At 39.8% G+C, this 23,229-nt stretch overlaps 1 protein-coding gene across 1 annotated transcript in view; it reads right to left on the bottom strand.

Annotated features, from left to right (window-relative positions):
* khdrbs3 (KH domain containing, RNA binding, signal transduction associated 3) overlaps positions 1–20,893 on the bottom strand; it is a 110,713-nt gene extending 89,820 nt beyond the window's left edge. The window contains exon 1 of the mRNA XM_053513956.1: positions 20,772–20,893. Coding sequence (XP_053369931.1) covers positions 20,772–20,865 — 94 coding nt within the window. The 5' untranslated portion in view covers positions 20,866–20,893. The remainder of the gene's footprint in view (positions 1–20,771) is intronic.
* Between the last annotated feature and the right edge of the window lie 2,336 nt (positions 20,894–23,229).

Here is a 23,229-nt window from a genome sequence, read left to right as displayed (position 1 = left end):
CTCGCCATGTCAAACACAGACAGCTGTGTGTGTGTGTGTGTGGCTGTGTGTCTGTAAGTGAATCTGGTTTTAATGATCCTAAAACCTGGTCAGGATTTGTAATGAGTGAAAAGGTCAGAAGGCAGTGTGACATGATGTAATGAAGCTGGAAGTGCATTGACAGGGCCGGACCGAACGGGTCGAGGTGTCTGATCAGGTGAGATGATGAGAGATCAAATAGCAGCACTGAGCTTCTATAAACATCACATCTGGTATACACATCCATATATCACAGTTTGCAAGTTCATTCTACACGTATTGTACACCCCATCAGATTTTCTGGATAAAACTTTCAAATGTAGCAAAGGCCAGTACAAGAATCTAGAGGAGTCTGGATGCATGTCTTCCTCGATCCCTGAGAAATTGTGGGACCAGCTGAGCAGTGCTGGAGGATCAGAGGGAACATGGTGCGGTGCGAGGTGTGATTAGAGCTGGGAGGAAACTGGGTGCTGGACCATTCGCACCCCTTTCTGTGAAACCCACTGGTATATAGGCCATTCCTCGATCAATGAAACTGACAGGTGTATGGACCCCCCTCATTTTCATGACACTGACAAGTATGCAGGCCACACCACCTTCACTGTGCATAAATAAATGACATTTACTAGCTGTTACTAATCAAAGGGTCAGATGTTTTGGAGATAAAGTCAGAGAGGCCAGATTGAGGTGGTTTGGACATGTTCAGAGGAGAGATTGTTGAAAGGATGCTGAGGTTGGAACTGCCAGGTAGGAGGTCCAGAGGAAGACCAAAGAGAAGATTTTTGGATGCAGTGAGAGAGGACATGAAGTTAGTTGGTGTAAGAGAAGAGGCGAGGATAGGGTTAGATGGAGGCAGATGATTCGCTGTGGCGACCCCTGAAAGGGAACAGCCGAAAGACAAAGAAGAAGAAGACTAATCAAAGGGTCAGGGGGTTTAAGCCCTGCAACCACTGGGTGCCCCTGTTGGGATCTTGGGTAAGACTACACCTCATACAACCCAGTGCTGGTCACAAGCCCAGGTAGAAAATAGGATGGTTGCAAACACAGGAAGTGCATCCGGCATAACACTAGTGCCAGATCCTGCAAATCAAATGATCAGATGTGGTGACACCTGGGAAAGCCCAAGGGAAAATAGTAAACCTAACTGGACTAGGGCTTGTTAATAAACAGCATTACAGTAATTATGAAATACTTATCGAGTAATAATAAAGAAAATGTTACATTTACAGAAATCAAAATATAATAGATTGTTGTTGTTGTTGTTGTTGCTGCTGCTGTTGTGGTTGTTTTGTTGTTGTTGTGTGTAATTTATACTCGATAAAGCAGCAGGCAGTTTATCATCCATACTGAGCCCTGACACCAGCCAGCTTGTGTTTTGTCACTGTTCATGCTGGGGTTAAACATCTGGTGTTTTTATACACATCATTACCCCGATATGGGCCCTGTGTGTTTGTGTGTGTGTGTGTGTGTGTGTGTGTTTGCTCTCACTCATGTACATCTTATCTACAAAAATATGCCTTGAAACCCAGAGGGTCATAATCAATTAAAACCCTTAATGCGCTGAACTGATTTTACAGGATCTTGCATATGCAGCTCAGAGGACCTTTAAAGTTGAGGTAGGAGCAAAGAGCTGAGTAATAGTGCTCAAATAATACTCAAATTAGACTCAATTAAAGGTCCTTTAATACCCAGACATATGAAATAAACTTCCAGACATGACTGATAGAGGTTTTTGAAAACTAAAACCTAAACCTAAGTTTTAATGTTGAGAAAGAAAGTGCAGTGGAATAGTGTTTCTTTGATACTGTGACACGAGTAACCGACCTCTGTTAATGCCAAAGAACAAACAACGGACCCAGGGACGAGTTACAGGAAGGTTTGTGTGCTTGGCGATGTTTTATATTGGTCATCTAGTCGTGGTGTTAGCATCACTGTCTTGGCAAAGCGTGTCCATGAATTTACGAGCAGATTTACATTTACATTTGGCAGACAATCTTATCCAGAGCGGCATACATTTTTATCTCATTACACATCTGAGCAGTTGAGGGTTAAGGGCCTTGCTCAAGGGCCCAACAATGTCAACTTGGTGGTTGTGGGGTTTGAACCTGGGATCTTTCGAACCATAGTCCAATGCCTTAACCACTGAGCTACCCCTGCCCCAGATTTGAGGAGTGTATTTGTTCGGTTGTTGATTTCACATATCATTAAGCTTTCTCCAGAATCGCAAACTCCTTCTTTAATACTAAACCTAAATTGAATAAAAAATGCAGCTTTATGAATTCCAAAAACATGGGGCATCTTTTATTCCCAAGAACTGAGTAATAAAGTGCATTTAATCCCCAGTGCTCAATAACAGACCTCCTTTATTGCAGAGACACGAGCAATAGAACACGTTTAATAGTAATAAAGATCATTTAATACGAAAAGATGAGTATTATAACACTAATGCATGGGTACTTGAGCTTCTTTGAAACCGTGATCTAAGTTAAAGAGCTGCAGTAGCAGAGTAATAGTGGTCATTTTTACCTCCTGCACAGAGTAATAGAACTACATTAATAAAGCTCGGAGATCTCTAAGCTTCAAAGGCTGTAATAAAGTGAAAATCTCATACTAAGATACAAGTTGAGCACTTTTAAACCCCAAAGCTCAGTACCAAAGCCCCTTTAATAACTAGGGATGAGTAATAGAGCTGCTCTACCAGCAATATCCTTTGTCACAACACACTTTTTCATGCCGGAGCGTCTTCATTTCGCCACGTCGCGCTCTGCTGCAACAATCCGGTCTCTAACGTGCTAATTTTAGCTTCTCACACTGGGAATAGAGAGCGCTAAGTAATAAAGTAATAAAGGAGAGTGAAGAGCTCGTACCTAGCGCCACTCATCACACTGTCAGAAAGAAAAAAGCAACCTCGCTCTTGAACTTTTCCTCTCACGCCTATATTTTGCTGTCTCAGTTTTATATATTTTTTTTATTTCTTTTTTATTTCTCTCATTGTCACTTTCTCTATTATTTTCTGGTTCGCTGCCATTCATGATCCTGCGTCTCTCCATCTGATGTCACATTTCGGATTTGGAGTGCTAAAGTCTCCTGCAGCTTACCTCTAATGTATATTGGGGGTATAACAACAACAAAAAAAGTTTTTTGTACTTCGCACATTTTTATCCCGTTCTAAAATTTGGGTCAATAGGGACGGTATCAAAAGGATTTAAAGGTCCCATACGTAACTATTCCTTAAACGTGTAAAATGCATGGCAAATATAATGAAGCATTATCTCATACTTCAAACTCCCTATATTTTACTCCTTCTCTGAATTAACCATTTCAGTGTCTATGTAAAAGAGCTATAGCTAAGCCTCTCACCTGCAGACAACAGCAGATCTGAGCAACAAGTTCAGGGAGGGGTATTTACTTATATGAGGTCATAATGGGGGAAAATCTAACTGGCTCAGACCAGTAGAAAATGCTGAGTGCATTACCAGTACACTGTTGGTTATGGGTAAGTGTGGAATTGTGGTTTCTGAAGCAATACTTCAAGTGAGGAACTTTTCTGAGAAGCAAGTTAAACTATAAAAAAGATTCACAAGTATACACGAGATAGAATGAGGAAAAGAGAGAGAGAGAGAGAGAAAGAGGGAGAGGCTTGAGAGAAACACATAGAGCTGGGCAAGACCAGTTTCCTGTGAGAACCTGCTGAGCTGCCATCTAATCAGTACTTGAGAAAAAGACTAAACAGCTTTGCTCCTTCCCCTTTTCTTCTTACAAAACAAGCCCTGCATCGATCTGCAGAATTTACAATACTAAAAAAGAACTCTTAAAATGACAAATAAAACTATTTCAAATTACCAGTCCAGTACCAACCTGCAAACTGCACCTTCTTTACGGCCAGAACTGCATTAGACTAAAAATTGAAGTTAGAATTATCCTGTCCCAGCACTACCCCTGACCATCACCAGCCCAAATCCAGGATTGCCCCTCAACAGCACCACCCGTAAACTAAAACAAGAGCAATTTTAATACAGAAACACCTTAAACCCAGCCCCATACAAGATCCAGCAACACCTTTGATGTAGTACCTCCCCAGACCCAGCATTGCCTTTTCAAACAGTACCATCAGATTTAGCAACACCCCAACCACAAAAACCGAGGAATCCAGCACCAACCCAGATGCAGCACTGTACCAGAACAATCCCAATCCAGCACCAACCACAAGCAAAAGTGCCCCTTATCTAAAAGCATACAAGACCTGCCTATCCAAACAGTAGAATTGGGTTCCAGACTCTCTCTCTTCCAGCACTACTCCTAAACCAAAACCTTTCTTAATCCAGTATTACCCCTAAACCAGAATATTCCCTGATTAAGCACCACCCCAAACCAAAACCTTTTCTGAATCAGAATGACCATTAACTAGAACCATCCATAATACAGCAAATCCTTACACTAAAAACATCCCTGAACCAGAATCACTCATAAACTAAAACCAGCCATGATCCAGCAACACCCTAAACCAAAAACTTACCTGAACCAGAATCACCCCTAAACTTGAACCATCCATGATGCACAATCACCGCTAAATCAGATCGATCCATGATCCAACACTACCCTTTAACTAGAACCATCCATAATCCAGCAACACCCGCAAACCAGAACAATCACTGATCCATCATAAACCAGAACCACACATGATCCAAAAGCACATCTAAACCAGAACATCTCTTTCCCTCAGATAAACACTGATACTTCAAACAGTATTCAACCCAGATTAACCCCTGATCCAGAACTTCCCCAGAACCAGCAGTCCCAAGTCCACCACTATCTACCTGCCTTCTGTGTCTATAATTATGTTTATTACTTTAGGAACTTCTGTGAATGTGTAGTCATGTCCAGTCAGGGCATCTTGTTCTTATCCTGAAGAACTCTTCTTCCTGTGAGGCTTTCTGTTTCCTTTCATGCATTTGTCTAAATAGTGAAGCAACTTTAAGGTAATAACAAAAGCTAGTCAGTAGAATTTACTCTGTTTAGTCCCTCACACACATACACACACACACACACACACGTGTGTTTAACCCTGACCGTGTGAAATTAGCCGTGCTTGGCCTTTTTAACCTGCGCAATCAGTGCCGCATGGAAAACCACTTCAGCCGCTCTGCAGGAAGCACGCGTCCCCTGGGATTTATTCTCCTCCTGTTTCTACACCCAATTTCCACTTTATTCACATTCACACTTATTCCTTTAAAAAAAAAAAGCTGAGTGCCTTTTTGTATTTGTTTTTATCGCATCGTTCTTTTCTCCCTGTGGCGTCATTTTTTTAACCTCCATTTCAATTCCAATCTCAGTCTTTCATTTTTTCCTTCCTCTATTGCCTTTTCACTCCTTTTTGAAATTTAATTTGTGGGCAATCCTTCATAAATAACACCCTCCTCTCTCTCTCTCTCTCTCTCTCTCTCTCACACACACACACACACCACACAGCATGCAGCTTGCCCTCTATCTGATAAACTAGTGTTACTTGCACACATTGTATGTCTGGATTATTTTTTTTTGTCTGTCCCTTTTTCTGTCTTTCTTTCTAACGTTTTCTTTCTCTGTTGTTCTGCCTGTCTCACTGCCTTGCTTGTACTTCTGCTCCATCTTATTGTCTGTCCCTTTCTGTCTCTCCTTTCTCTGTTGCTCTGATGCTCTCTCTCTCTCTCTCTCTCTCTCTCTCTCACTGTCACATGGTCTCACCATCTCTTTATCGTTCTCGCTCTCCTACATCTCTGTTGCTGTCTTTTATCACTCTTGGTCTTTTTATTAATCTGAAATAATTTATTTCACGGACTAGTTTTCAGATGAACTCTTTGTGCTCACATCAAACTTGATTTTTTTTATTTTTTATAAAACAACCGTCCATGTACTCCTATCCGAGGAAGGATGTTTGGCGTCAGTGTTACCACAGCTACCAGAAGCACACAAGTCCTCCCATAATATTAACACAGCATGTGTTTAATCTCAGCACTTGTGTTTCAACAAGTCAGTCTGACCAAACCGTTTCCCCCGAGCGTCCTCATTGTGCTCGGTTCTGTGTGTGATGTTCTTCAACATTGATACGTTCTTTATAACTAGAATATTGCTGAAAGGTTGATGTCAGAATAATACTTAAATGCTCATAAAACATCACAATCTTTTTTTTTTTTTCTGAAGAGTTGTTTAACCTTAACTAAACAAATCTAAAGCAAATTTTAAAACAACAATTTTAAATAAATTAATAAAAAACGCATTTTTCTATAGAGATTATAGAGCATTTAGAAATAGTCAATAACGGGGTGTAGTCCAGTTCTGGCTTTAGAAAATATTAAATAAAGGTATCCAGTTAAATGGTTCAAATAGTTCTTAGAAAATTTTAAGAGTTAATAGAGTTCTGGACCAGAGATTTTTGTTAATTAAAGCATTTAAAAATATATTAACTGAAGTGTTCTAGAACTAGACGTCTAGGGAAAGAAATAACTAAGGGGTTTTTAGAACAATTGTAAAAGCAACTTTTTTACTTGGGAAAAAATGGGATTTAACTTTAGAGACTTAAAACAATGTCTCTAAATAATTAATTAAATCCATCCATCCATCCATCTTCAACCGATTATCCAAAGTCAGGTCGCGAGTGATTAAATACAGTTACAGAATAATGTTACTTTAAGAAGTCTAGAACAATATTCCATACAGGGTGGTATCAAATATATATTTACACTACCGTTTAAAAGTTTTAGAACACTTTCTAACTCCATGATGGTTCCTGATTTTTATTTCTTTCTACATTCTAAAGGAATGCTGAAGGCGTCCAAAAAATGCATTAATCTCCTTTTGAACAGTTAATGGTGAGATGTTTCTGCTACTTCTGCTCTGTAAAGACTTCATAACGCCTCTAATCTGAGGTGCTGTTAATTGGTCATTTTTCAGGCTGATAACTCTAAATGAACTTCTGGTCTGTGGCAGAGGTAGGTTTTGGTCTCGCCCTCCTGGGACGGCCTTCATGAGAGCCAGTTTCATTATGGTGCTTGACGGATTTTGCAAATGCACTTGACAATACTGTTCTTGCAAGAACTATTACAGAAAGGCTGACCTCTGTGTCTTAAAATAACAACTAACTGTTGTTTTTGTTGTTGTAAGATAATTACCTAATCCCTTATGTATTATTTTATAGTTTTGAAATCCCAAGTATTGTTGTAGAATGTAGAAAATAAATCCCTAAACAAAAAAAAAAAAAGAAATTTGCAAGTGTTCTTAAACTTTTGAACAGTAGTGTATATGAAGGGTAATAAATAAATGAATATTATTAATATTATAAATGCATTATATTAATCAAGGTGCCAAAACTATTAGTATTACAGTGACAAAAGCACCAGGGTTTTAATATGTGGATGTTACACTAATTTTCATTAAGATACTGTAACATAATAATGATCTCAGAAACATGTATTGTAAGACATTTTATCCCAATATAGATATTATATCATCATATTTCCCAGCTTTGATATGTTTCTGTTGTTTGTTCCCGTAGCAATTGGATCTTTCAGCTAGTTTCAGGTATTTTTGTATGTTTTGCTTCCAGATGTCGTGGCTGCACAATTTACTAAGACCTGGCAACCATCAGCACTTCTTCACAGAATTATTTACTACATCAGATGATCTCACTTTCTCCATCTCAGTGTGCCTTTCTTTTTTTTTTTTGACTTATCTCTGTCTTTTGCTCTCTTGCTCCCTGTCTCTCTCTGTGTCGGTGATCCGGTGTCATTATGTTCTGCTTTGATGCCGTGCCGTGTGCTGCATTACCCAGCTGAGCTCATGAAATTATAATGTGTGCATAAGTGACGAGGGAGGCGCCATGGGGACGCGACGACTCCAGACCAGGTTAACATGAGTGCTCTTCTCATAGCAGGGACACACACACACACACGCACACACGATATATTTACACACACATACACCTGTACCACCTACATACATTTGGCTTCAGGCTTGTATTATTAATAATGGATTGTTATCGACTGTTTATCTTCCTCCATCACACTCCCATGTCTTGCCTTTTCTAAACAGCATTGCAGTAGAGTACAGGCTCGCATTCTCATTAATGTAACCTGTGCCAAGAATGCACTTTACAGGATAAAAACCGAGGCGTGAAACCTCTGAGGGACGAGAGAGTGCACCTAGGAGTCAAAAGGATCCTGTTTATAGAGCTGTTGCTCTTTCTGGCTTCTCACTGAGCCTAAAGGAAGCTGATTAAACCTGCAGATTCAGCTAAGTAAAGCTCGCTCTTGCTCATCAACTTATGCGCTTAGTGTAACCAATAAGAGCTCACTTTCTGCTTGTAATGCCAGGGTACCCAATAAGAGCTCACTTCCTGTCTGTAATGCCAGGGTACCCAATAAGAGCCCACTTCCTGCTTGTAATGTCAGGGTACTCAATCAGAGCCCACTTCCTGCTTGTAATGTCAGGGTACCCAATCAGAGCCCACTTCCTGCTTGTAATGTCAGGGTACTCAATCAGAGCCCACTTCCTGCTTGTAATGTCAGGGTACTCAATCAGAGCTCACTTCCTGCTTGTAATGCCAGGGTACCCAATCAGAGCTCACTTCCTGCTTGTAATGACAGGGTACCCAATCAAAGCTCACTTCCTGCTTGTAATGCCAGGGTACCCAATCAGAGCTCACTTCCTGCTTGTAATGCCAGGGTACCCAATCAGGGCTTACTTCCTGCTTGTAATGTCAGGGTACCCAATCAGAGCTCACTTCCTGCTTGTAATGCCAGGGTACCCAATCAGAGCTCACTTCCTGCTTGTAATGCCAGGGTACCCAATCAAAGCTCACTTCCTGCTTGTAATGCCAGGGTACCCAATCAAAGCTCACTTCCTGCTTGTAATGCCAGGGTACCCAATCAGGGCTTACTTCCTGTCTGTAATGTCAGGGTACCCAATCAGGGTTCACTTCCTGCTTGTAATGCCAGGGTACCCAATCAGAGCCCACTTCCTGCTTGTAATGTCAGGGTACTCAATCAGAGCCCACTTCCTGTCTGTAATGCCAGGGTACCCAATCAGGGCTCACTTTTCTGCTTGTAATACCAGGGTACCCAATAAGAGCTCACTTCCTGCTTGTAATGTCAGGGTACCCAATAAGAGCTCACTTCCTGCTTGTAATGCCAGGGTACCCAATCAGGGTTCACTTCCTGCTTGTAATGCCAGGGTACCCAATCAGAGCTCAATTCCTGCTTGTAATGCCAGGGTACCCAGTCAGGGCTCACTTCCTGTCTGTAATGCCAGGGTACCCAATCAGAGCTCACTTCCTGCTTGTAATGCCAGGGTACCCAATCAGGGCTTACTTCCTGCTTGTAATGCCAGGGTACCCAATAAGAGCTCACTTCCTGCTTGTAATGTCAGGGTACCCAATCAGAGCTCACTTTCTGCTTGTAATGCCAGGGTACCCAATCAGGGTTCACTTCCTGCTTGTAATGCCAGGGTACCCAATCAGAGCTCACTTCCTGCTTGTAATGCCAGGGTACCCAGTCAGGGCTCACTTCCTGTCTGTAATGCCAGGGTACCCAATCAGAGCTCACTTCCTGCTTGTAATGCCAGGGTACCCAATCAGAGCTCACTTCCTGCTTGTAATGCCAGGGTACCCAATCAGAGCCCACTTCCTGCTTGTAATGTCAGGGTACTCAATCAGAGCCCACTTCCTGCTTGTAATGTCAGGGTACTCAATCAGAGCCCACTTCCTGTCTGTAATGCCAGGGTACCCAATCAGGGTTCACTTCCTGCTTGTAATGCCAGGGTACCCAGTCAGGGCTCACTTCCTGTCTGTAATGCCAGGGTACCCAATCAGAGCTCACTTCCTGTCTGTAATGCCAGGGTACCCAATCAGAGCTCACTTCCTGCTTGTAATGCCAGGGTACCCAATCAGAGCTCACTTCCTGCTTGTAATGCCAGGGTACCCAATCAGAGCTCACTTCCTGCTTGTAATGCCATCGTACCCAATCAGAGCTCACTTCCTGTCTGTAATGTCAGGGTACCCAATCAGGGTTCACTTCCTGCTTGTAATGCCAGGGTACCCAATCAGAGCCCACTTCCTGCTTGTAATGTCCGGGTACCCAATCAGAGAGTAGTTCCTGGAACAAATCAGAATGCACTTCCTTTGCATAATAGAACACAATATCCATTATCTGTACTAAATAAAGTGGCAATTAAGATAAAATAAATAAACCATATTCCTCTGCGTATCGGTTTATGTTTTTCATGTTTAAAGGTGGCGTCCCCATAGCAAATCCTTCTAACAAGTGATTAAAACGTTAAGAAGTGTCGGTCGAGGATGCTCCTAAGGAACATCCCTCAAGTCAGACCTGTACATACACAAGTGGGCTAATGAATTCCCTCAACCTCAAAAAGTTACACCCCGAAATGCTAACAGAGTTAACGATTACCGTAACCCAGCAGTTGCCTGTTAGCGCACTCTCATCTGCATAGCACTAACTGTTCCCAACTGGCTATCATTCATTATTAATAACATTAGTGTTTGGGGGTGAAAGTGTTTCCTTAAGGCTTATTGCCCTGAATAAGCCAGACAGGCTGTGCATTATTGAACAGGGTGGAAGGAGATGTCTCCGAACAGGATGTTCAAGGAAAACAGAGCAAAACAACCGCATGCTGTACATTCAGGGCAGCAACAAAGCCTCGGCTAGCGTTTCAGCCCATATAGACTTTCCCTCATTAACATCACAGCTCTAAACTAGGAGTCGATTAGTTTCCTATAACAGCAGCTCTGACAATTGTACAGCATCAAATCCCACTTGTATATTAACATACTTGTTCTTATATGTTATGGTTACTATAGCAACAGCTCCTTTTTAAGGGATGTGTATAGCGTACACCGTAAGTACAGTAATTGTTGAACAGTGATAAATCTGAAAGCTATAACTACAGAACAGGAAGAAGAAGCGCAAAACATCCAGACACTCAGGAGATCATAAATACATGTGTCATTTTAATTAAGAAGAATTGGACGTGTGATGAGTGTCACTGCGTCTGCAGCGGGATGAGTGACGGAGGCGGTTCATGGCTGAGTTACGAGAGATTTACAGCTCTCTCGTCCGTGGATCAGTCACTTGTAAATTGCAGCGGTGTGAATCAGAAGTTAATGGGAAAATCCATGTGTGTTAGTGGTGCTGTTAAACACACAGTCGTTAGAGGCGTGATGTGTGAGTCTGATTCTCCCAGAGCGGTCACACCAAACTCCTACTCAGGACAGGGGGGAGAACACAGCTTTCCTAAATTGAATTAAATTGTCTGTCTCCCTCTTGTTCTGTCTGCCCCCTGTCTGTCTGTCTGTCTATATGTCAGTCCCCCATCTGTCTGGCTGCTTGTCTGTTTGTCTGTCCCCTGTCTACCTGTCTGTCTGGATGCTTGTCTGTCCTTCATCTGTTCGCCTGTCTGTCGGTCCTCATCTGACTGCCTGTTCGCCTGTCCTCTATCTGTCTGTTTCCCCATCAGCTTGTCTGTCTGTGTTCTTCATGTCTGTCTTCCTGCTCATCTGTCTACCTTCTTGTCTGTCTCATTGGTTGTCTGTGTGTTTCCTTGCCTGTCTGTCTGTCTTTCTTTCTGTTCAGGTGTCTACCCCTTGTCTACTTAATGGCCTGTCTGTCTGCTCCCTGTCTTTCCATATAGCTTCCAACTCATCAGTCTGTTGGTCTGACTGCCTGTCTTTCTGTCCATTTGTTTACCGTCCAGACTGTATACATTCCTGTCTTTCTTTCTTCCTGTTTATCTGTCTACTTCCCTGTCTGTCTGTTTCCCTGTTCCCTGTCTGTTCATCTGTCTGCTTCCCTGTCTGACTGTATCCATTCCTGTCTGTCTGTCTACCTGTTCTTCTGTCCACTTCCCTGTCTGTCTGTTTCCCTTCCTGTCTGGCTATCTGTCTCCTTCCCTTTCTGTCCATCAGTCTTCTTGGCTGGCTGTGCAGTGGTGGCTATCCCTGTAGCAATCTGTCTTTCTGTTTGTCTGTGTAACTGCTAATGTCTCTCTATCCATGTATATGTCTGTCTGTCTGTTTCTGTGAGTCTCACTGTCTAATCTGATGTTTGTTTTTTTTCTGTCAGTAAATCTCTGTTTGGATTCATTGTCTGCATAATGTGTCTCTATCTGTCTGTTTGTCTGCCTGTCTATGGGCAGAGGGAAAGGTATTGGCCTGTGAATCGGAAGGTCACAGGTTAAAACCCCAGTACCACCACACTGCTACTGTTGGGCCCCTGAGCAAGGCCCTTACAATAAGGGTGCCTTTTTTTTCCAGGCTTCAGTTTAACTTTCAGCACTTCCCTGATGTTGTCTCTTATTTACTCAGCAGTAGTTATACATATTATGACACAAAAACAGAAAAAAAATGTCTGAGTCTAAAATCTGATATTTTTTAATCTGATAGAGAGAAAGAGACAGAAGGATTAACCGATCGAGTTCTCAACACCACAGCCACTGTAACAGTGTTTTATTAGTACAGAAAGACACATCATGCTTTTTATCTGTTTATAGTTACATCATTACTGCAGTTCCATTATTGCAGAGAACAAAGCCTCTCTTTATTCTCTCTCTTTGAGTTAATGAGACACAAAAACACTGTTTGTTTCGCTTCAACCAGAAACCACACGGACACATGAGCTCCTCTGTCCTGAAAATGTCTAGGGTCTTGCATTAAACTCACAGCTTTACCACTATATACGTTATATTACATGTCGTATTTGAATGAGTTTATATCATGAATTAGCTGTACTAGTGAATGAGTCGTTACTATAGAAACTGTAACATATTAGTATGATGAGTATACAGCTGTGATTTGCAGCTGCACTACCGGCAAGGGCTGCTGTTCAGGGCGATAAGTTGAGTGTGTGTGTGTGTGTGTGTGTGTTACAGACATCCAGCTCATGTTCGGAGTGTGTGTGTGTGTGTGTGTATCACTCTGTGTCATGTGCTGCCAGCTGAATAATGAAGTGGAGCTCACACAGCGTGGTGGAGGAGATAAGAGCGATTCAGTTCTCTTCGATTTGGCAGACGAGTGGTGAGTGTCCACTGAGACAGATAAAAAATTAACCATGAGCTCACACACGGCGCCTAATTCAGGAAACACACACACACATTGATTCAGCCTTCCTTTTCCAGGAGTGATGACGGAAAGTGGGAATACCTAAGTGTTTATGTGTGTGTGTGTGTGTGTGTGTGTGTGTGTGTCCCATCCTAGGACTACCCTGTTGCTATCTAAAGTAGTTCTAGTTGTGTGAGACGAAGCAGGGAGTTCCTTCATCTGTGAATCAGGGAATGATTTGACTCACACAAATACGAGTCGACTCTTTTACTTCCCAAATGACTTGCCCAACTTTGCGATATTCTAGTTGAGGATGGTTCTTCTCCGTCTTACCACTTATGAATTATTCAGAAACATTTCATCGCACTATGAATAATAATGAATGTATATATTTTTACTGTATAAAACGAATCAATTGTTATTGTGAATCAGCTGCGCTTTGACATAAAGTGTATTTCTTCCCACTCTGCTGTTTTTACTTTATTAAGAAGATGCCCCTTTGTTTATTATAGATAATCATTACACACCCACACACACAGAGTGTTGAGGGTCGAACACACACATCGGATCAGTGGGGAAACAGGTTTCCATGGAAGCATTTTATGGTGTAAATGAATCAAGGAAGTTTGGAAGGAAGTTGGTTTCTACACTAAATTATGAGTATGAGAGTGAAATCTGATAATTACACACACACACACACACACTGCAGATACGAGCGCTGTCTGAGGAGTGTGTACTCACAGTCAGAGACATGAAGACAGAAAACGAAAAACAAACTTTTACAAGTGTCCGTAGCGTTCTCAACCATCACCAAAGAACACAAAGAACATAAAGAACATGAAGAAGCTTGAACAAACATGGAGTGTCGACAGAAGCGGAGAACAAAATACATGGAGAATTGAAGAACACTGAAAACAAGAAGGACCTGAAGAACATGAAAGAAGAACATAGTGAACACAGAGAGCACTGAGAAGATGAATAAACAAAACATGGAAAACAGAGAACATAGAGAAGATTCAGAACACAAAGGAACATAGAAAACTGAAAGCTTTAGCGCACCCCATCCAGGTAGATGTTCTCTTTACCCTGTTGCCTCTAAAGCTCCAGAGACAATCAGAACACAGAGAACATGATAAACATGGAGAAAACGGAGAACATGGAAAGCATGGAGACATCGGAGAAATGAAAAGCATTAACATGGACACAGAGAACATGAAAAGCATGGAGAAGGCAGAACATGGAACATGTGAAGAACATAGAGAACATAAAGAATATGCACATAAAAAATACATATAACACAATGCAAGTGGAGAACATATAGAACATGCATAAACAGAGAATATGGAGGACATGGAGAACATTAAAAACATAAAAAAAACACAAAGAACATGGAAAACATAATGAACACATACAGAACAAAGAGAACACTAGAATCATGGAGAATGCAGCAATCAAAGAACATGGAGAAGATGGAGAACATAAAGAACATAAAAAATGCAGAACATTGAGAACACAAAAACATGGAGCAAACAGAGAACATGGAAAGCATGGAGAAAATCGAGAACATGGAAAGCATGGAGAAAACGGAGAACATGGAAAGCATGGAGACATCAGAGAAATGAAAAGCATGAACATGAACACAGAGAACATGAAAAGCATGGAGAAGACAGAACATGGAACATGTGAAGAACATAGAGAACATAAAGAATATGCACATTAAAAAATACATATAACACAATGCAAGTGGAGAACATATAGAACATGCATAAACAGAGAATATGGAGGACATGGAGAACATTAAAAACATAAAAAAACACAAAGCACATGGAAAACATAATGAACACATACAGCACAAAGAGAACACTAGAATCATGGAGAATGCAGCAATCAAAGAACATGGAGAAGATGGAGAACATAAAGAACATAAAAAATGCAGAACATTGAGAACACAAAAACATGGAGAAAACGGAGAACATGGAAAGCATGGAGAAGACAGAGAACATGGAAAGCATGGAAAAAATGGAGAACATGGAAAGCATGGAGACATCAGAGAAATGAAAAGCATGAACATGAACACAGAGAACATGAAAAGCATGGAGAAGACAGAACATGGAACATGTGAAGAACATAGAGAACATAAAGAATATGCACATTAAAAAATACATATAACACAATGCAAGTGGAGAACATATAGAACATGCATAAACAGAGAATATGGAGGACATGGAGAACATTAAAAACATAAAAAAACACAAAGCACATGGAAAACATAATGAACACATACAGCACAAAGAGAACACTAGAATCATGGAGAATGCAGCAATCAAAGAACATGGAGAAGATGGAGAACATAAAGAACATAAAAAATGCAGAACATTAAGAACACAAAAACATGGAGAAAACGGAGAACATGGAAAGCATAGAGAAAATGGAGAACATGGAAAGCATGGAGACATCAGAGAAATGAAAAGCATGAACATGAACACAGAGAACATGAAAAGCATGGAGAAGACAGAACATGGAACATGTGAAGAACATAGAGAACATAAAGAATATGCACATTAAAAAGAATACATATAACACAATGCAAATGGAGAACATATAGAACATGCATAAACAGAGAATATGGAGGACATGGAGAACATTAAAAACATGAACATCAACACAGAGAACATGAAAACATAATGAACACATACAGCACAAAGAGAACACTAAAATCATGGAGAATGCAGCAATCAAAGAACATGGAGAAGATGGAGAACCTAAAGAACATAAAAAGTGCAGAACATTGAGAAAACAAAAACATGGAAAACAGCAACCAGGGATTATAGAGAAGACAGAACATAAAAAAATGGAGGACACAGTAAAGAAAGAATATAAAGAACATCAAAAACATGAAGAACGCAGCAATCAGAGAACATAGAGACGATGGAGAACATAAAAAACATGGAGAACACAGAAAACAAGTATTACTAGATACTGCAATAACTTAAAAGTTTAGTGTCCCCTGCCCCCCTCTTCCAAGGCCTACAGTATGTTCTCCTTCCCTCTGTGGAGCAGATGGAGGTCCTGCAGCTCTACAGCTCGGCACCGTGTGCGGCTCAGTGCCGCAGCGTCCCGTCTGATTCACTTCCTACACCGAGTCGACCATCATACAACAAAACAAGGAACAGCAAGGGACAGAGAACACCCGGGTTCTGCTTACATCAACTTAACACTGCGAAAACCTAAACAAATCATTCTTAAGGGATTCAGTGCTACACTGCTTACTAAAGTAGAACCCGGCACCGCATGAGGAAACTCTGGGACAGGCCACGCCCACAACCTAAGACCTGAGGCTCAAGTGATACCTCATGGAACATCACAGCTTTATAAAGAAACAACTATGACTTAAGTTAAACCGCCTTAATGAGACAGATCTGAATTGCAATCTTTGTTGAACACACACACACGCACACACACACACACACGGGCTGTTGAGAAGCTGCTCACACCTCAATATAACAAGTCTAAATATACACAGTATGTTTACAGCCTGCGCTTCTCTTCCGCTCTGAGTCACTATAACTCTGCGAGGGATAGACTCTCAGTACGGCCCAGTTTTCAACAGCTGCAACACATTGTCTCATATTCATTCATCCATCTATCTATCCATCCATCCATCCTGCCTGCTATCCATCCTAGTATCCATACCTCCATCCATCCATATTGCTATCCATACCTCCATGGTGAACATCAATAGACTACAGGACAGACAGCTTTACACCAGCAGTCACTGCTCTGTATGAGAAAGTTTCAATGCTAAGAACCTTAAACTTTCTTGAAATGTACAGGATAAGCAAAAACACACACACACACACACACACACACACACACACACACACCACATTCAATTTGGAAATGCTCTAGAACAGCAAGCCCTGGAGGAAATCCCCTCCCTGCCACACACACACACACACACACACACACACACACACACACACCAAGGTGGAAAGGGAGACAGAGAAGAATTCAGGGTATTACATTACGGTAAAAAAAAAATCCCAGGTAAAAAAAAAGCACTTCCACTGTGTGTGTGTGTGTGTGTGTGCGCTACCCCAATCTGTCCTGTCCTTGTTTCTAATTTCATGGCACTCCTTATTTGTCAAAGGGTAGAGTTATGAGGTGATCTCCACAGATCGAGTCGAATCACAGCAATAATTTATTTATTTAACCATTTCCTGGTCAGCTTTCTGTCTATTTATTTAACTATTTGTTAATTTGTTTGTTTATTTGTTCGTTTTCTCATTTTTGACTAACAGCTTTGGATCAAGGTTGCACTCTTCTTTTTTACTCTTTATTTGATTTACTTTATTGTTTATTTGTTTGTTTGATTTTTAAGAACCACTTTCTTCTGATCAGGTTTGATCTTTATTTGGTTTTTTTTTTTTTTTTACTTTTGTTTGTTTGTTTGTTTGTTTGTTTTACTCCAGCAACAACATTTGGTCAAAGTTTATTTCTCAAATTGTACGTTTGTTTCCGTGTGTGTGTCCTTGTTTGTTTGTTTGTTTGTTTGTTTGTTTGTTTGTTTACTCCTGTGTTTGTTTCCTAACTTGTTTTTCTTGCTTGTGTGTTTACTTGTTTGTTTGTTTATTTATTGCACCACGCAAAACTGACTGGACAAAATTTTATGAAACTTTGCCAGTCCTTTAGTATTTGCCTGAAGTTATATCATACACCATAAATTAATTTTAAATGTTAGTAGAAGGGACATTATGAGCAGTTTTGTGGCAGATTACGTCACAGCATCTAGCGCTTTTCTGCACAAACATAGCACTTTTTCCCTAAACGTGGGTGTGGCTACAAGCATCATCCAACAGAGCCAATCAGTGAGATAGTTTAGTGTAAATACACAGAGTATGCAGTAGACACGGAAACTACAAAGCGCCCAAATCATCAGAAAACACAAAAAATCACGACACAGCATGGCCTACTCCAAAAAAACGCAAGTACACTATAACATTAAAACTGATCTTTTTATTGTTTTTTTAGCTTTATCCTTTTAATTATTTTTACAAATTATTTACCAACAATAGGTATTTACACTGGTATTTAATTAATAAATCAAAGATATAAAGACAAAAACATTAACAGACTTCTGTACTTGTACACACCCCTGCTATTTCTCTCTCTCTCTCTCTCTCTCTCTCTCTCTCTCTTTCGGGAGTTCTTTTAGTGCACCATAAAAATCTATTGCTTTTTTGAGCTATCTTGCACATTGTGGTGTTTTATTTATGGCAATAATAATAATAATAATAATAATAATAATAATAATAATAATAAATTAAGCAGCTGGTTTTATATTAAATCACTATGTTTTTGATTGTTAAATATCAGTTTGTACAGATTAAGAATTCCTTTTTATAAGAGCACTTCTGAAGAGCTGGCAGCATGCGAGAATGTACAGTATGCATGTTTACATCATGATGCATGACATACAGTAAGAGGGGTGTTTAAGTCAGATTTATTATTAATTTATTCATTTAACCATTTCCTGGTCAGCTTTCTGTCTATTTATTTAACTATTTGTTTGTTTATTTGTTTGTTTTCTCATTTTTGACTAACAGCTTTGGATCAAGGTTGCACTCTTCTTCTTTACTCTTTATTTGATTTATTTTATTGTTTGTTTGTTTGTTTGTTTGATTTTTAAGAACCACTTTCTTCTGATCAGGTTTGATCTTTATTTGTTTGTTTGCTTTTGTTTGTTTGTTTGTTTACTCCAGCAACAAGATTTGGTCAAAGTTTCTTTCTCAAATTGTATGTTTGTTTCCTTGTGTGTGTCCTTGTTTGTTTGTTTGTTTACTCCTGTGCTTGTTTACTTATTTTTTGTTTTCTTGCTTGTGTGTTTACTTGTTTGTTTGTTTATTTATTGTTTGTTTGCTTGCCAGTTTATTTGCTTGTTCTCCTGTTTACTTGTTCGTTTATTTGATTGCTTGCTTGCTTTATTATTTAATCTTCAGAAAGGTTTTTTTCACTGGTCAGGGTCTCAAGTATTGATCTGTCCATCTGTCTATTGACACACATTTAAACATTGTAGGTAAACTAGATGTGAGTGGTGTTGTGTCTCAGGTTTATTAGCAAATCCACATCATCTAAAAACACCTCTCTAACACACACGTGCACACGGACACACATCAAAGCATGATTTTTGATTGTGCAGAATAAACCACAGTTATAAGAGTGAAAACTCCCTTTATTTCTCTACATAATCCCCGGCTAAACTAATGCAATTATCCCAGTGTTTCACTAGTGCTTAAACACCATCTAGGTAAAAAGTTTTCTCAGTAAGCCGGAGTCATGGTCGGACTGTCTGCTTCACATCTAAAATGCTGGCCCCCCAGGAACTCCGTTAACAGACCAAACATGTGGAAACAGCCTGGAGAGAGGTCAGGACTGTACAGTCAATGTAGCAATAACTCCCAGCTGATTGTTAAGTGGTGTTGGTGAATAATTGTGTATCAGTTCCCACAGTCAGATGCGTTTCTTCTGCAAGTTGGCTACAAGTTATCTGTTGTTGTTTTTTTAAGGATCATGCATTTCACCTGCAGAATGTTCACGGTTTCAACTTTCAAATGTGGCAAATGTGCTTCATGTCTTCTGTAAATGCCAATTGCTTTTTTGCCTTCATTCTCCAGAAATTAAATCACAAGTCCCGGTGTGACTTAAACATCTTTTGTTTGGAATAGAAATATCTTTGAACAATAGATAGATAGATAGATAGATAGATAGATAGAAATAGTGTATAGATAGATTCCTATTCTTTATCTGTTTAAAGTTTTATTCATGTACAGTGCTTTATTTATTATAGTACAGAACCACGTGACGTCATGCTTAAACGAGTGCATTATCAGCAGGAGGTCGCTCATTCCTGCGCTTCCGTCGGGGTTGCCAGATTGTATCCATTGTTTAATCCCTATTACAGCAAAGTATGACATTCTAAACTGTAAAAAAACAAACAAAACAAAAAAAACACGCAAACAAACACACACGCGCGCGCATTACAAGCAAACCACTGTAACCCGACAGTAGCGCTCTGAACGCGCGCCAGAGACCAGTGTCTCGCGGGAGCGCCCCTGTGTCAGTTAAAAACTGAAACATTGTATCAATGATCAAACGGAAACGAGTGCAAAAGTATGAAATCAAGTGTAACCGGTTATTCCTGATAAGACGGCGTAATCATTTTAAAGTAGGAGCACTCCTCATGATGTGCAAGCAAAAAAATAAATAAATAAATAAATTCCAGATCTGTTAGTGCTTGGAGCATGAACACAATATTCTGAATCTGTGTTGTGAACCGATCAAAACAGTCAGGAGCACAGGGTGAGAATGCAGAGGGTGCCAAAACATCTGACCCGTAATAGGCACAAATATAAGGTGTACTTCAAACACATAAATAAATACATAAATAAATAAATACATAAATCTTGTATTGTTTTAGGATATGATTGAATAAACAGTTTGCACAGATGTTTCTTTATGTTGAGATTTCTTTGATGTTTGGGGTAACATTTATAAAAAGTAACACCAGTGCAGTAAGACTCCGGACAAATGAAAACGCTTTGCAAGGAGTTTATACAGTAAGTTAGAGAGAGAGAGAGAGAGAGAGAGAGAGAGAGAGATCAGACCTTACCTTGCTCTAAGAGGCGTGAGGAGTGCTGGAAAGATGGGTCCAGGGAATCCTTCTCAGCCATCAGCTCCGGCAAATACTTCTCATTATCCATCATCAATATTAATAATAATATTTTTTATAAATAAAATTGTTTTCCTCTATTGTAATAAATATAATTTTTTAAATAGTAAATAAGAATGTTATTTCTGTCCAGTCCGCCAGTGCGTTACACACACATACACCAAGAAGAAGAAAAAAACACACACACACACGCACGCACACACACACACACACACACATGAGGATCAGCTAAGAGCTCCACATCACTGGAAGAGTGTGTAAGTGGTGTGTTTCTGAAAGAGCCAGCGGTGGAGAAAGTCCCAGAGATTCGGCTTCATCTATCTGTAGATCTCTCTCTCTCTCTCTGTCTCTCTATCCCTCTATTCATCCATCCGTCCCGCTCCTGCGCTGCATCTGCCTCTCTACAGCTTCCAGCTCCCCCTGCTGTAGCCACGGGCAACCGGGAGCCCGCCCACTCCGCCCTCTGATTGGTCCGCTAAAGGTGGCAGTCAAGGCATGCAAAGAAGATGGGCGGAGCTAACTATTTCCCTCAGGTGTCAGTAGTTTTTTTTTTTTTTTAATCATTCTTATAGATTTTTTTTCTTTTGTTGTTTTACTTAATAGTAAAATATTTTTCATATTTTTACATTTATTTAGGTTTAACTACGATTAATATTGTAATATTGATTATATTTGTATTATTCATATTTTAGTGAAAATTATATTTAAATAATCCATAATGTGCTGTTTTGGGTTTTGTAAGTTTAATGTGTTGATGCTTGTTTAACAATATTGATTTTCAATTGTTTTTATTGATTGAGCCTATATGCTCAGCATTTTGTTTACTATTGTTAAAACAATGTGTGTACAGTAGTATCTATTTATCACATGTTTATGCAAAATTAAGCTATTGAAAATCATTCATATAGGCCTATTGTTTCATGGATAAATTCAATCTTGGTCCTATGTTCTAATAATGTCCATAGAGGTATGGATTTATTAGCAAATATTTTAGTTTTCTCCCTCATTTAACAATGGTTTAAATTAATGTTGATATCATATATAAACGTATTAATTAATATCAGTACTGAATGTCATGTTCCTGTGTTTCAAGTCTCATTGTCTATACTGCTTTATTCTGTACACAGGGTTGTGGGGGGCCTGCAGCTAATTCCAGGGCACAAAGCAAACACTACAGGCAAATTTGGGAACACCAATGAGCCTAATCTGCATGTCTTTAGACTGTGGGAGAAAACCCGAGTACCCGAAGGGAAATCCACTAAGCATGGGAAAAACATTCAAACTCCATGCACACAGACCCGGAGGCAGAAATCAAGCCCAGACACTGGGATGCACCGTTACAGTGACAGCCTATTTAAAGTCATAAATATCAAAATGTAAACACTGACAGATTAATAAAAATTGCTTTTAAATGTATTATAAACAATCTTAAATATTAAACTTTCAAGAAGCCAGGGTTAATACACAGGATTTTTATTTGACTCAAAAAATGTCTAACATTTAAAGTGCATTATTTGAACTAATTAAACATTTACACATTTAGCAGACCATTAAATAAAAAAAAAATTAACTACATCAGGTGCATAAATATTCACTCCCTGGAGTACTCACTTTTAGCTGCATTTACAGCTGCAATTTTCTCAGGCATGTCTCTTTCAGGTGTGAACATCTGGATGCTGATATTTTTGCTCAGGCTTCTTTGGAAAGTGTTTTATTTCTTGGTACAAAGCACTACATTTGGTGGAAACCTAACACTTAACATGTGGATAACTGTGGTGATAGCATCAGATGTTACATTTTAAAAGTCTGGCCATAGATTGATAATTGAATTGTCGTGTGGTCATTGTGAAACATTTACACTCTTGGTTTTGAACCCTGAGCTTTGTGAGTAAAGTTGGGGTAAAGTTTGTGCCTTGTTGGACAGTGAAGCTCCTCCCTATGTCAATTTTCCTGTGGACTGGAACAGGTTTTCATTTTAACCATAAACTATCTTGGCCTAGTTTCTGGCACTTGAAAGCTTTTTCACACTGTGGTGCTACCACCATCATGCTTCTGGTGTTCTGGGATTTTGCCTAACTCTAAGTTAAGGACAAACAAACCCCAAACCACAAAAACATTTTATTTATTTGTTTAGCTTGATGTTTTCATTATTGTGGTGTAGATTTTTGACAAATAACCCCAACCATGTCCATTTCAGTCCCTGTTGTAAAAGAAAACATGTGAATATCTGTTTTACTGTTCACTGTTTATTGGGATTGCATAAGTGTTCATATTTGTGCATGCATTTTTCACGGTACGAGCGTGATCATCTAAATGAGGTCAACATTATGTCCGGAGGTTCAGTCAGGCACGAGGAAGTTTCCTATTCAAAGCTCACATCAAAACCACACAATCAGCA

The sequence above is a fragment of the Clarias gariepinus genome, chromosome 2 (assembly GCF_024256425.1).
Source record: "Clarias gariepinus isolate MV-2021 ecotype Netherlands chromosome 2, CGAR_prim_01v2, whole genome shotgun sequence".
NCBI classification, from domain to species: Eukaryota; Metazoa; Chordata; class Actinopteri; order Siluriformes; family Clariidae; genus Clarias; species Clarias gariepinus.
Note: the sequence above shows the minus strand (reverse complement) of the source record. Positions and strands in the feature narration are given on the sequence as shown.